The sequence below is a fragment of the Cynocephalus volans genome, chromosome 16, assembly GCF_027409185.1.
Source record: "Cynocephalus volans isolate mCynVol1 chromosome 16, mCynVol1.pri, whole genome shotgun sequence".
Lineage (NCBI taxonomy): Eukaryota > Metazoa > Chordata > Mammalia > Dermoptera > Cynocephalidae > Cynocephalus > Cynocephalus volans.
In genome coordinates, this window is record NC_084475.1 from 50,562,223 (window position 1) to 50,576,106 (window position 13,884).

The 13,884-nt window shown below is 35.2% G+C and overlaps 1 protein-coding gene across 1 annotated transcript in view; it reads right to left on the reverse strand.

The window, feature by feature from the left end:
* PTPRD (protein tyrosine phosphatase receptor type D) overlaps nt 1-13,884 on the reverse strand; it is a 290,275-nt gene that overhangs the window by 62,432 nt on the left and 213,959 nt on the right. Inside the window, exon 27 of the mRNA XM_063080420.1 lies at nt 7,397-7,520. Coding sequence (XP_062936490.1) covers nt 7,397-7,520 — 124 coding nt within the window. The remainder of the gene's footprint in view (nt 1-7,396; nt 7,521-13,884) is intronic.

Below are 13,884 nucleotides of genomic sequence, written 5' to 3' on the forward strand. Positions count from 1 at the left end.
TAAATTTCATCATACTCACAATTAATTTGAACAGTGAAAGACTGAAATGGTAAAGAAACTATACTATCTGCCTAAATCAAGGATTGATATTGTGAATAATGTGAGAAAAAATGAAATTAATCAATAATTGGAAAGGATTTATAAAAAACTGTTTTTTAAAAAATAGGGTATATATTCTCATAAACTTCCTTCAGTAGTTTAAATAAACTTTCAAGCACAAACTAAAACAAAAATTTCAGATGATGATATATTTTTAAACAGCAGATGATATGATATATTTCTAATTTGCATTTAAAAGAACACATGCTTCCCCTTGTTGAAATTTGTAATGGCCACAAAAGTATTCACTAGTGACTAGGAGGGAGGGAGGGAGGGAGGGATGGACAGAGAAAGAAACAGAGGGAAGAAAAGGATCATATTTATTGACATGACATGGGAAAGAGCACATGGCAACTATCAAAGGAATTCTTCACTGGGGAATCCAAGTGTAAATAATATAGATGATGTTACAACAACTTGATTTGTGAGACGGGCAATTCAGCACCTTTAAAATGAGAAATAATTAAAATAATTTTAATTCTTTAATGTTAGAGCTTCATATGAAACACTGCTATTCACTATAATTAACATTCTATTGGAAAATGTTGGATAGATTACATTAACTTATTTCCCTAGGTTTGTTTTTTGGGGGGGATTTGTTTTTACTTATTGGAAACACATCAGGTTACTTGATATGGCCTGAAAAAAATAAAAAAGATATTTCACAGCATGGGTACGATGTGAAATTGGAGAATATGTTAACACATGCTGACAGCTGTTTTAAATGAATTGGTACAGATATATCCACTGAACCCTCTGCAGAACAGAGGCCAAGACAAGACTTATATGTAGAGCACTGGTGTGGTGGCAAATGGTGACTTAACATTAGAGAGGAATAGCAGTAGTTTCTTGTCTTTATTATTATTTTTAATTAGATTTATCTTAGGAGTGGTAATTCCCTGTGAGCCATTCTCATTTTAAAGGTGTTAAATTGCCCATCTCACAAATAATCAAGTTGTTGTAACATCATCTATATTATTTACACTTGGATTTTTTTGAATTGCTCCTATTATGCAAATCAAACAGCAGATGATATATTTTGAATTTCCATTTAAAAGAACACATTCTTCCCCTTGTTGAAATTTGTAATGCTATTATGGGCCTGGTTTCCATTTATCAAGCACCAATATAAATATTTTTTTCTTCACAGAGTACTCCAAATATATGCAGTTTTCTCATTTGGATACTATTAATTTTTCCATAGATCATATACAAAAGAAATTCCATCTGTGGATAAAAGGACCTATCTATAGTCATAATAAAATCTGTAACACTAATTATAATCTTAGTAGTTCCTAGTATTTATTAGGCCTTTTCTCTGTGCCAGGCACTCTTCTACGGGTTTACATGCATTAATCCCTTTAATTCACCTAGTATCTAGGAGGTAGTTACTATTAATAATCCCATTATACAGATGAAGAAACTGAGGCACAGTAACTTGTCTAAGCAAGCTCTTCAGAAGCCAGAAGAACCTAGGATGGTTCATCAGGAAGGAAGTTCTTGAGAAGCAAATGGGCCCTTCTAAAAAGTACTTGTTAAAGAAATGACAAAAGTATTTATGTTTCAAAACTTTAAATATGTAGCATAAGAAAAAATAAAATAAGAGAGTCCTATGGTCTGAATGTGTCTCCCCAAATTCATATGGTAAAACTTAATGAGATAGTATTGACAGGTGGGGCCTTTAGATGGTGATTAAATCATGAGGGCAGAGCTTTAACGGATGGGATTAGGGTTCTTATAAGAGCTTGAGGGACTTGCTTTGCCCCTTTTCTGTTCCTCCCCTCCAGAGGATGCAACAGGGCACCGTCTTGGAAGAGAGAGACTGGGCCCTCACCAGACACCAAACCCTCCAGAGCTGTGAGAAATAAATTTATGTTATTTATAAATTTCCCAGTCTGTGGTATTTTGTCATAGCAGCACAAACAGACTAATACACACACCCATATTTTACTAAGCTTCTTAAATCAGATTAATAAGAACTAGTGTTAAAGACTGCATATAACACACTGTGGCTTAGTCTTTGTTATCTCTTACTCTCTCATAGTTAAAATCATTTATACCTGTTTTGGTGAGACAATCATACACCAGTCAATGATCCTATTTAGATTCTGAAATAGGATTCAGATCCTATCAACACTGAGAATTTTAGTGATGGCAGGAAGGGTCTTACACATCCTCATTTCATAAGGAAACAGAAAAAAAGACACTGTCAGGGGTTCCTAAATTGGAGAATGGGCTTGTAAAGGGCTTGTGTCCATGAACTGTCTGAAATTAGTGTGTAAATAAAGTGTGTAGGTGCCTTTTGTTTTCAAGTGGTATTTAAAGTGTTCATCAAATTGCCAAGAGGATCCAGCTCCCCCAAAGAATTACTCTTAACTGCATTAAGTGACATGCCCAAGGTCACATAGCTGCTTAAACTGGGATTTAGTTTCTAGTCTCCTGTCTACTTATTCAGTGACCTTCCCAATATACTTTAAAAACTAATATTAAACAAATAAAAACCTCACCTGAAAATCATTTGTGCTATTTATTCCTTGGAAAAATTCACTTTGACTGGAGTCCAACCATACAACTGAAGACCTCTAGCTCTATCATATGTATTTCAAAATGCCTAGAATCTTCCCAGACAGAAAGGCACTGTTTGAATTAGGTATGATGTGTGTAGGCACAGCTGTTATGACTTCAAAAGTGGCTGGAGGCCCAAGTGGTCTTATTGGGGAAACAATGGCCTTGAGTCCCACTAACATATATTAACATTTTATCTCTGCCACTTCCCAGCTATTCATCTTAAATAAGTTACTTGACGGTTTTAATGTTTCAGTTTCCTCATCTGTAAATTCAGATGATAAAAACTATCTGTTGGGGTTGTTCTGAACACCATAAAGAAAATTCATGACATGATACCCAACATAAAATAGATACCCAGATAATCATATCTGTTATAACTGCTTGTCTTTGTTGAATTGAAATGCAGCATTTTAATTTTGCTTTATATTTAGACTTGGCTGAAAATTTTATAAAAACCCATGTGCATAATATGGCTTTTAATGTGAAATATTAATTATAATCCTACTAATGGAAATACAGTACTGGCAGCAGTGAAGATTAATTATATTTTAGAACAAAACTTCTTTTTTAATCCAGGACTTTAATTCACTAATTTTTGCAAGTTACAAGGCATTATAATAAATAACCTGTTACTAATTGATATTCCTGGGTTTATAAGAAACTGAAGATACATAAAAAGATATTAGAGGTAAGTAGATTGATCAGCTGTGGAGTCAGTTACAGATGCACTTGACCTTATTTCTGCAATGTTATGACTCTGATGCATTTGGCCACTGATGATTCCCCATATTTTGTCATTGCTTCAGGCTAGTTATGCCATAAAATAGGAAATAACATTCTAAAACGTGATGTGTTATCCATCAGGCTAATGCCAAGTGATAAAATGGATTTTTAGGCAAAAAGGTAAGGCTGGGCTTTTAGATCCATGCTAAGTAACTTAGGCACAGTCACATACTGTATCAGTAGGAAAGTACTCTTAGTAATGTGGACCAGTGGAAACTTGGGTCGAGGAATCAGAAGAGCTGAGTTCTAATGTGAGCTATATTATTTATACACTGTGCGACTCTGGGCCAATTCTGTGTCTGAGCTTCAGTTTTCTCATCTCTAAATATGGATAACTATATATCTTGTAAAATATTTCTACCACTCCTTTCAGTAGACTGTTACGTAGAATAAATAAAATAACTGATAGGAAACTACACAGAGATAACTCTTAACAGTGAGAAAGACATTGCAGCTGATAAAACTGATACTCAGAGAAGTCAAGGTTACCTAACTAATTAGTGACAGAGCAAAGACTCAAACTCAGATTTCCTTGTTCATCACATTTTGATTTGTTCATTTCTCTTTTCCTAATTCAATAAAAGTATACTTTCTGAAGAACTGTGGATTTTACAAGATTAAGCATCTTATATATTTTGTGTATTCACAAACAAGTACAAGCTTCCATTTGGTCTTTATTTGAAAATATTTACTACCTAAGTCATTAAAATAAATCCTGCCACTATTCCTGTTCTTTTTCAGTAATTACAATTTTCTCTTAAGAACTGCTTAAACATGGAGCAGACCCCAATGGTAACTGGATTTATTAAAAACTGAATTGTTTCCACACTGCTTACCCTACAATTCAACAACTGAATGCATCTTGTAATTAGGGCTCTCTTGAATTTATTCTGCATTTTTCCCAGCATAAGTGAGATGACTGTGATTTGAAAACATATTATGTAGTGTTATTATTTTCAAGAAGTTCAATAATCATGTTGGTGCCCATACACAATTCCTGATTCTTTTATTTTTGTTTCCCCTGTCTTCTTTTTAGTAGAAGTAGGGTATAAGTTTGCTCTATTAAACAAAGATAAAGACAACATGTATTACTGTGGCCACTTCCAAGTTTTTCTTTAAAGTCTGTCCGATCACTCTGCAAGGTAGTATGAAGAGAGTGGCGAGCACCACTGAGAGAAGAATAACAAAAACACCCAAATTAAAATCCTCAACCAAAGACATTTAAGTTACTGACACAGGTGGAACCCAAAACAAGCACATTAAGTTTTCTAAATTGTGCACGAAGTAACTTAACACTGCAATATACTTGAAAAATCTGGCCTTGTGTAAAAGCTGCCTTTATAGGAGAAGCCTCAGTTAGTGGTTCTGTGGTTCCAGCTACCAGCATTTTCTCTTCTGTGCGTAAGCGATAGGATGATTGACTGCCCCCATAAATACCTGCTCGTTAGGGCTTAGTCTAAGATAAAATGCTGTTCATGGTTGTAATCTAGATTAAAGCTCTCTGTATAGTCCATAAACTTCAATTAAATGCTTCTAACCTTTTGCATAATACTTAACATTGAAAGATTTTTGGTTTTTAGGTCAGCTCTAGATTGAGGGAATATTTGTGGGCACAGAGCTATAAAAAGGCAGGTTTTAGTCTGATTTAAGTGCTTTTGCTTTTATACTGTAAAAATAGCATAGGAATGAAATGCACATAGTTTACAGCTATCATAATAAAGGTACAAGGATGTAGTTTTTTGTCCCTTGACACACTTTCCTGTTAAGATGTGGAAAATAACAGGTTAAGGAAAATAATGACAAAGCGAGTCAAGTACAGGGAAGTGGTAGTATTGAATGACCTAATTCTCGTTGGAAACAATGCTATAGTACAGCAAAGGCAGGCAGACAAGCTTTCCAGGCAAGACTATGCCAAATAGATTCTCAACTTACATTCACTTATTTTATTTCTATAATTTACCTTGCTTTGCTAATAGAAGAAAAGATTCCTCTCTCTGTGACTTGGATTTTCTTATTTACTATAGACATGATTTAAGGGACCTGAGACAAGACATTTTACATTTTAGAATTGGAAACACAAAGATGATATGTAAACCTTATCTGCTAATTATCCACATGTACTGATTACAGTATCTAAACAGGATTTGAACAGAAGCAGTTATGTATTTGACACTATCCTGCCTGAACTAGCATTGGTGAGATTTTGATGAACTTAACCTTTTTCCATTCTGAAAAAAACTGATTAACTATTGAAGACCTAGTATATCTTTGGATGCCCCCCCAAAAAGGACGATACTGTTTTCTGCAGTCAAAATTAAATTGATTATTAGAATTTTACAAGATAATCTGTGCACACAACACCATTTTGAGGCAAGGGGGGGCTACAGATATGGGTTTGTTCAAATAAGAAAAGGTCTTGTTCCCCCCCAAAACAGAAATAAACGTATTGGTTCCCTTTAGTGCTTACTGGGAAAGCTTTTAAGCAGAGTCTCACTTTTAATTCTGGACACTAAGGAGGCAGTAGGACTTGGTTGGAATTATGAAATAAAATGGTGGTCATCACAGGTCTTGGAAGCAGAAAAAATGGAAAGATACTTGAATAACTAGAGATGAACACGTTTGAAATATGACGTTTTAAAAAAGGATTAGGTCTGAAGCTGGTATTATTCAATGTTCTATAAAACATCTGCAAGAGGGTAAACAGTGAACTTTCAAGTGTGAAGAGGTCACAGAGCTCTTCTGGGCACCCATAAGGATGAATGTGGTATGTGACAGGTGGTGATATGTCCAGGTTCACTGTTAACACAGGGAATGATTCAAGTGGCAGTGTAAGCTACTTTCTAAGGATTTTTCAATCCAATCTGTTACTACAGACAAAAGGACCAACAAGAGGTCGAGTGTGGAGCATGGACTCCTAGTTGTTTTAATATACCATGTGAAAGGGATTTATCATTTGTAAGAGGTAAATGGAAAATACCCTCCTTATGGATCCTTAAGGGAAGGTAGGCATTTTTAAGGAGTAACTCTCATCTTTTAAGGAGCAATCATTGTCTCTGGAATACACTCCTTACTGCGATTGTGAGAGACAGATTACAAAGCAGTCCCCAAATTCGATATACCAGACATTTCCAAGGTGCTTAATTTATGTTATATTAATCACCACATTTCCAACTCCTAACCTTTAGATTGTCTCCAGTAAATATCCAGGTTTATTTGCAAACAAACAATCCCCTCCCCCTCCCCTTTAAAAAATAACCAGTTAATGGGCCTCATCTGACAATCATCCATCCATTCATAACCATCAACAACCATAAAGAAAATGGGCAACTTCAATTTGCTTCTCATATAAAACCATCAACTACATTGCCAAGTCTCTCATCTAGGGTAGAGGCAAGAAGGTAACGAGGGATGTTCCTGTGCCATATGGTGCCAAGGATACTGTGTGCCTGTGTAAGATGCACAGTCAACCCTCGGTATCCAGGAGGCATTGCTTCCAGGACCTCCCATGGCTACCAAAGTCCACAATGCTCTAGTTCTTGATATAAGATGGTGTAATATTCCACATAATCTATGTACATCCTCCCGTATACTTTAAATCATCTCTAGATTACTTATACGTAATACAATATAAATGCTATGTAAATAGTTGCTATACTATCTTGTTTAGGGGATAAAACCAAGAAAAAAAAGTATGTGCATGTTCAGTACAGACAATTTTTTCTCATATATTTTCCATCCACGGTTGTTGGTTGAATCCATGGACGCAGAATCCACAGATATGGAGGACTGGCTGTATTTGTGTGAGAAAGAAAAAGCAAGAACCAGCTATACCCGAATCTTAAGTAGCAATTTTAGTAGATGGCTAATAACCTAGCTAAAACTATATTCTCATGCACATACTTTGCCCATGAAAATAAAGGTCTGAATAACATCTGCATGTCCTTACCTTCTATGGCTGATAGGAGAACCCGGGAATGATCATACGCGATGACGTTTGCATATCTATTCTTTGGTTTGTTTACTTCCAAGTTTGAATGTTCCCATGTGAACTGCTGGCCAGGGTCAATCGACTTTAAAAGAAAAACAACACATACGCATAATCAATACTAAACAACATCGAATTATAGGCGTTTATCGCAAGTAAGAAACATGATTTAAAAAGAAAACTCTGAAGCCATACTTCATCATGATGATCCTAACTGTGAAGCTGAGCACTAATATAACCAGCACACCATGAAGTGATTAATCATAGTAAGAAACAGTGATAGTCACCAACATTGATTCAAACAAAAAAAAATCAATATAGATGTTCTGTTTATATTGAAAAGGTAAGTTCTTTTTTTTACTTTTCCATTTCCCTCTCTGCTGCTGTAGTTTACAAGTTATCTTGGTTCAATATTTCTTCCAGCTCTTTGAACAATATTTTATCTTGATTATTCTTCCCTATTATTTCCTATCTGGACCTCAGCTTGGTCTCTGAGTTGACTGGTCTTTCACGGGCTTGACTGGGCTCAGGCTTTACTATTTGCTCTTCACTTCCATGCTCACATCTTAATGGCACTTTAAGGTTTTGTCTGTTTCTCCAAACACTGATATTACACGGCAGTTTGTATAATTCAGACAGTTAAGAATAACAGTGAAGAAGGGAGGTCAGTTAATTCTAATAAATCACCTTAGTCCGAATGTTAATTTATAATGCAATGAAGAGTCCAATGATTTTTCTATTTATCTTATCTTTTCATTTACCAGTATGTGTTATCATTATGTTTATAGTTTGCTTCTTTTTATTATTTTAATTTTGGGTTTTTTTTCCTGATTTTTAGTGCCTTTTTATTGATGCTTTAGTTCAACAAAAATTATTCAATATAAAATAAAAATTGCACATATATAAAATATATAATTTTTTGATAAGTAGAACATTATTATTTTGAGATTGAATTCAGGTTTGATTAAAATACTCTAGGGGACTCTTTAATTTCCTGCAATGTTACAGGAATCAAAACACCTTTTCTTTCATCATAGGATAATGACATATTTTTAAGTCTTTTAATTTCATGGTATATGGAAACACGAATTCAGTAATTACATAAACATGATGTTAAAAGATTAAGTTTTCAAAAGTAATAATAAAATAGGTTTATAACCAGGTGAAATTTTTCAAAAATGTGAAGATACTAGTTTATGTTAATAGAATTTTTGTCAGTTACTTTTGATGCTGGGTATTTTACATTCCTTTATATGTATAAGTAGAATTTGAAAGTAAAACATATCCTAAAGCTATTATAATATGAAGATACGTACACTTTCTGTTAAAAGACACAGAGTTCAGCAGGATAGCACAACTCACAATTGTAAAGCATTAAGCCTATAAATAGTCTAGAACAACCTCCAAACAAATTATCAGCAGTAAAGAGTGCAGCCTCTAGTTTACTAAGAATTATAAAACCTTTTCCCTTTCTTAGCCTGTGTTAATCTATATATTAAATAGTCAATGATTGAATAGTATTTAGTAAAATAATTATCCATGTCTTGAAGTCAAAAGAATAATGTAATAAAGGAAGTTCCTGGTTTGTTCTTCCTGGAAAATGTATCATCTCCTTTGCAAAATATAATCCTCCAAGTATTCCATGAGATATAGGAACTGAAACATAGAAATGCCCAGGTGGAAGCTTTCAAGTCACACAGAGAAGCTCCACTCAGTGACCAAGTCCTGCCTTTAAAATTTCTCAGATTTGTCCCAAATCTACAATCCCACTGTCACTCCCCAAACCCAGACCTTCAGTATATGCTGTCTGATTGAAATCCCTCCTCGAATCTCTTACCCCAATCCATTTTTCATACTGTTACCAGGGTAGTCTTTTTAAAGCACAGCCCTGGACAGGTTAGGTCCCTGTTTTAAGAACTTCCACTGGCTCTGTGTGACCTCAATCTAAAATTCTAAATTCAAATTCTAAATTCCTTAGCCACAGTTCTATCTAATACAGCTTTAGCCATCTTTGTATCTACACTGCAACTGGCTCAGTACACAAATGGTTAAACAAATGTTTTAAAATAAATAGAATTGATGAATAAATGTCTCTGAGAAAAGTTCATAAAGAGAAATCATGGAGTAATTTTCCTATATAACATGAGAGAGAACCAAGGGAGAAACTTAAGTGTACAGTGCACCAAAATTTTTATACTTAACACTCATTATCATATGGCATACTAATTAAGTATGTGATCCTGAACTTACAACTATAATTACAATATTCCACTTTCTTCTGATGAACATTATTGGGTACATAAGCTTATTACACATCATTCTCTCAAACATCCCAAGAATCTACTATGCTCACTGACGTACAGTGCTTTTGGTGGAAGATATTAGTTGCCCTTGTTTTTACTCAGACTAAGATCACCCACAGATGTATAAATGGCATGCACTTAATTACAGTAATGAAATTGCATCCATCAGTTCAAAGACATTGTTAACTCATGTCCATTTCCATTCTTGCTAAATCACACAGAGGGCTGAGAATATTTATTTGATACCAACCCTGAAGAGTTTAAAAACAAGTAATGGAACCTCATGGGAATATGAGGTGTGTGCCATATATGTCAATATGCTTAAGCTTAAAGTAGGGTCCATGAGAAGACCCACAAGTAGCACGATATTTATAATAAAAGCTGCCAGGTCATTATGCTTTATAGATACTAGCCTGTTTACTTGTCACAATTGTTATGAAGTAGGTACTGTTGTTTTTATCCATTTAGCAGACAAGGAAATTGAAGTAAAGAAAGATTAATTCAATAAATCTTACTGAGTGCCTTCTCCGTGACATACACCGTGCTTATTTGGTGGTTAACTAATTTAGTGAAACCCACAAAGCTAGACTCATTCAGTTACCCTCAAACCCAGGTCTGTGGGATTCTGAAGCTCAGCTGATAATTACCAGCTGGTAATGACTAAGCTGTGATGCTGTTTAACTATGCAGAATGCCCCTGCAAGATGAAGAACCCAACATAGGAAACACACCTAGTCATGAGGACCCTTTATCCCACTAGTCTGAGTGATATTTCTTCCCAACTTATCATCCCTGTGTCATTCTGGGACAATTACATAAGAAATCAAGTTTTAAAAATGAGGTTGGCTTCACACGGATGATAAAACAGATGGGATGCAGCTTACATTTATACTCGTTTTACACGGATCAGACAAACATTGATTAAATAATGCTGACTTGTCTTTGTGCAACACAGCCCTCATCCATCTGTATCTATCTGTTGGACTGAACGTTTAACAATATACAGGAGAGGTCATTATTTTTGGAACTTGTCTAGAATGCTGAGAGAGTAAACTCAGTAAAGAAGAGGAACTACTGAGAGTAGGTGAGGTTATAGCAAGATCTTTTATATTTTGGGGAAAAAAAACTGGTTAAGGAAAATCAAATTTCAATTTTCCGTGTTAATAATGCAACAATATCATGAAGGAACAAGACCCTAATTCTCAAAACCCACTTTTTAGGCTTTTCTTAGTGCTGTGATGACAAGTTGCTCTGTCTCTTTGTTCGCTGGCTTCTCTTGCTGCTATCCTCTTATGGAAGAATGAACGGCTATTATGGAGAAAGAGAAACAGAGACCTTGAGTGCTGCAGAGGTTGATTTCCACTTCAATCTCATAATTTTGGCCAGTCCACCTTGACCACATGTCTTCCTAAAGTTAAGTGGAGGTCACCCCAATATTATTCAAAACAATTTGAAATAAGCATCCTTGTTCCTAATGAACTTCATTTCTTCCTTTGGCCTGCTGTTAGCATTTGGTTTTCCTGAGCTTGACTCTCGCTACCTTTACTCTACCCATCCTTCTGGCTCTGTCCACCGCACGACCTTTCCAGTAATCAAGCTGAAGTTCTACCTGCCTGAGCTGGGACCCTGGCCAGGTGTTCTTCAGTCTCCCTTGAGGGAATTTTGAAACTCAGAAATAAAGGAAGCTAGATTTATGCAACTAAAAGTTGATTAATAACAGGTTATATATTTATAAGCTATATAAAATTTATACATTATCACGGAATTTATAAACAAGAATGTTACTTACTTATCATATTTACTTTTGTTTCTCCAGCCAGTCAAAAAACCCCTTGAAAGACAGATCCTGAATGGATCCCATGTAGCATCTAAAACTTTTCCAAGATGCAAAACCGTCCTACATTGCTTCCCTGCCTGTGCACTTAGCTCTTGGCTCCCCCTCCCCACTATAGCTTTTGACTGAATCATTATAATGCTAACAACAGATATTCAATTCATTGGCTTTGCCTTACTGGGAAAAAAGTGATCAAATAGAAGAAAAATCATCCTTTTGTGTGATTTACAGAAGAAAGGAAAACTCTCAAGCAGACACTTGCTGATAGCAAATACTTTTCTTTTATGTAGTTTAATAGTTAAAAAAAGCTCTGATTCCTTTTTTTAAAAATCATCTAGAACTTCGTCTTAAAATGGGTAACTGAAAAAATAAGCCACATATAACAGATGGATTTATAATTTTGCACTGTATTCTTGATAAAAAGCCAGAATTACATTATAAATATTTACATCCAATAGTTACAATAAAACTTAGATAACATTTACTATGTTTTCTTTGTACTTTACATATATTAACTCATTTTATCTTCACAGACCCTAGCAGTAGTTACCCCTTATTATCACAATTTCTAGATGGGGAAACAGAGGTACAGAGAAGTTAAACAACTTTCTCAGGGTCAAACAGCTGGTAGGTAGAGAAGCCAGGCCTGGGGTCCAGGCAGCCACTGTGCTAAGCTTCCTCTCTAGCTGAGCTGGAGAAGATGCCTGGATTGCTTCACACTTGCTTTTCAACTGTTCTCTTTAAACAAAACGCAAGGATGACTGGGAACAAAAATCTGTATAGTGCTGCAGATCTGTATTGATAATTCCAAACTCAAAATGAGAGACTAATACATTTGCACATCAGATTACACTTACTGAGTACAATTACATCCTGATATGAGAGTGACCTTTTCCAATAATGCTGAAGTCATCATCTTACAGCCAACTCCTTTCATGTTTCTGCAAAATTCTACTTTTTCACCCAGAAAAAATATATAATCCACATATGCAAAACAATACACTAATTGCTCTGTGTTCTACTTTCCATCACACTAGTAAGAGAAAAACCTCAAATTATTCCTTTAGAAACTCATCAAAGAGAAACCACAAAAAAGATAGACTCATCCTGTTTTTGTGTTTTTTAAAACAACTAACAAAAATTTAATTATATAGAAGGAACAGGCCAGCTACTTCACTAGCCAAACTATGGTTCAGACTAACCATCCTTTTTACAGGGAACTGAACTTTCAATGACCTTAACATCCAGAGAAATACTATCTTTCCACAAAGTTCCCCATCAGTAGGCTCATTTGGTTCTTACTTAGTGTGGTTTGCCCTGAGAGGGTCTCAAGTCCTTTCTGAGGTTTAGAAGAACAATTTGCTTTTGACTGTGTATTTCTGCCATGAAGCCTTTTTTCACTCTCATTTATTCATATTCTCTCTTTCCTCTCTCTGAAAATGGTAGATGAATATACATCTGTTTGGTAAAGACCCATGTTTGCATAGTTGGGAAGGGCTGTATTTTGCACAATTAGCAAAGGCCTGCAATTGGCATAATGAGTACTTTCCTCTAAGAGAAGAACATGAGTTCAGTTGAATCCAACTATGCTGCAGAAACTGGAAATGTGAGAAGGGGTGGAAAGTCTGGTGATGAGAAAAATCTGGAAGTCAGAGATCAAGGTGTTGGCTTTCTCTTTGCCCCTGATTAGCTTTGGCAGGTCACGTCACTTGGGTCTGTTTGCTCTGTGTTCCCTTTTTCTATTAATGTCATCCCAGTGTCAGGTTTGTGAGCCTTCCTTTTCTCTTAGCTCCCTTTCTCCAGCTAGTTATCCAGTCTTACTGAGTCTCTCCCTATAAGAGCACCTCTAATATAGGAGACCAGTAGAGAATGAAGGATCGAAACAGGGATTTTTTAAGGCCCTCAGTGTTAACTAAAGAATGGATGTGGGAGTACTCCATCTTTAATAATAGAAAAGACATACAAAATTTATACATGTACCACTCACCAAAGGCATCGAAAAGTGTTCCAATCAGATATTTCTACATACAGTTCAAATTTTGTATTCAGATAAGTGATAAAATTGCATCAACTTTATATGCTGTCTAATGGTTTGATTTAAAATTCTGATTATAATGTATTATGAAACAAACACAGAAAATTAAAGTAATAGTCTTAATAATTATCTATATTGTTAGAATTGATATGTAGGGAAATAAAAAGGAGAAACTTAGTAAATCATTCAGCCAAATGAGGTGAGTAAATATTCAAAGCAACCTTTTGATAAACGTTTTCTTCTACAGTGTATCATGGCATTAAGGGTGACTTTGTTTA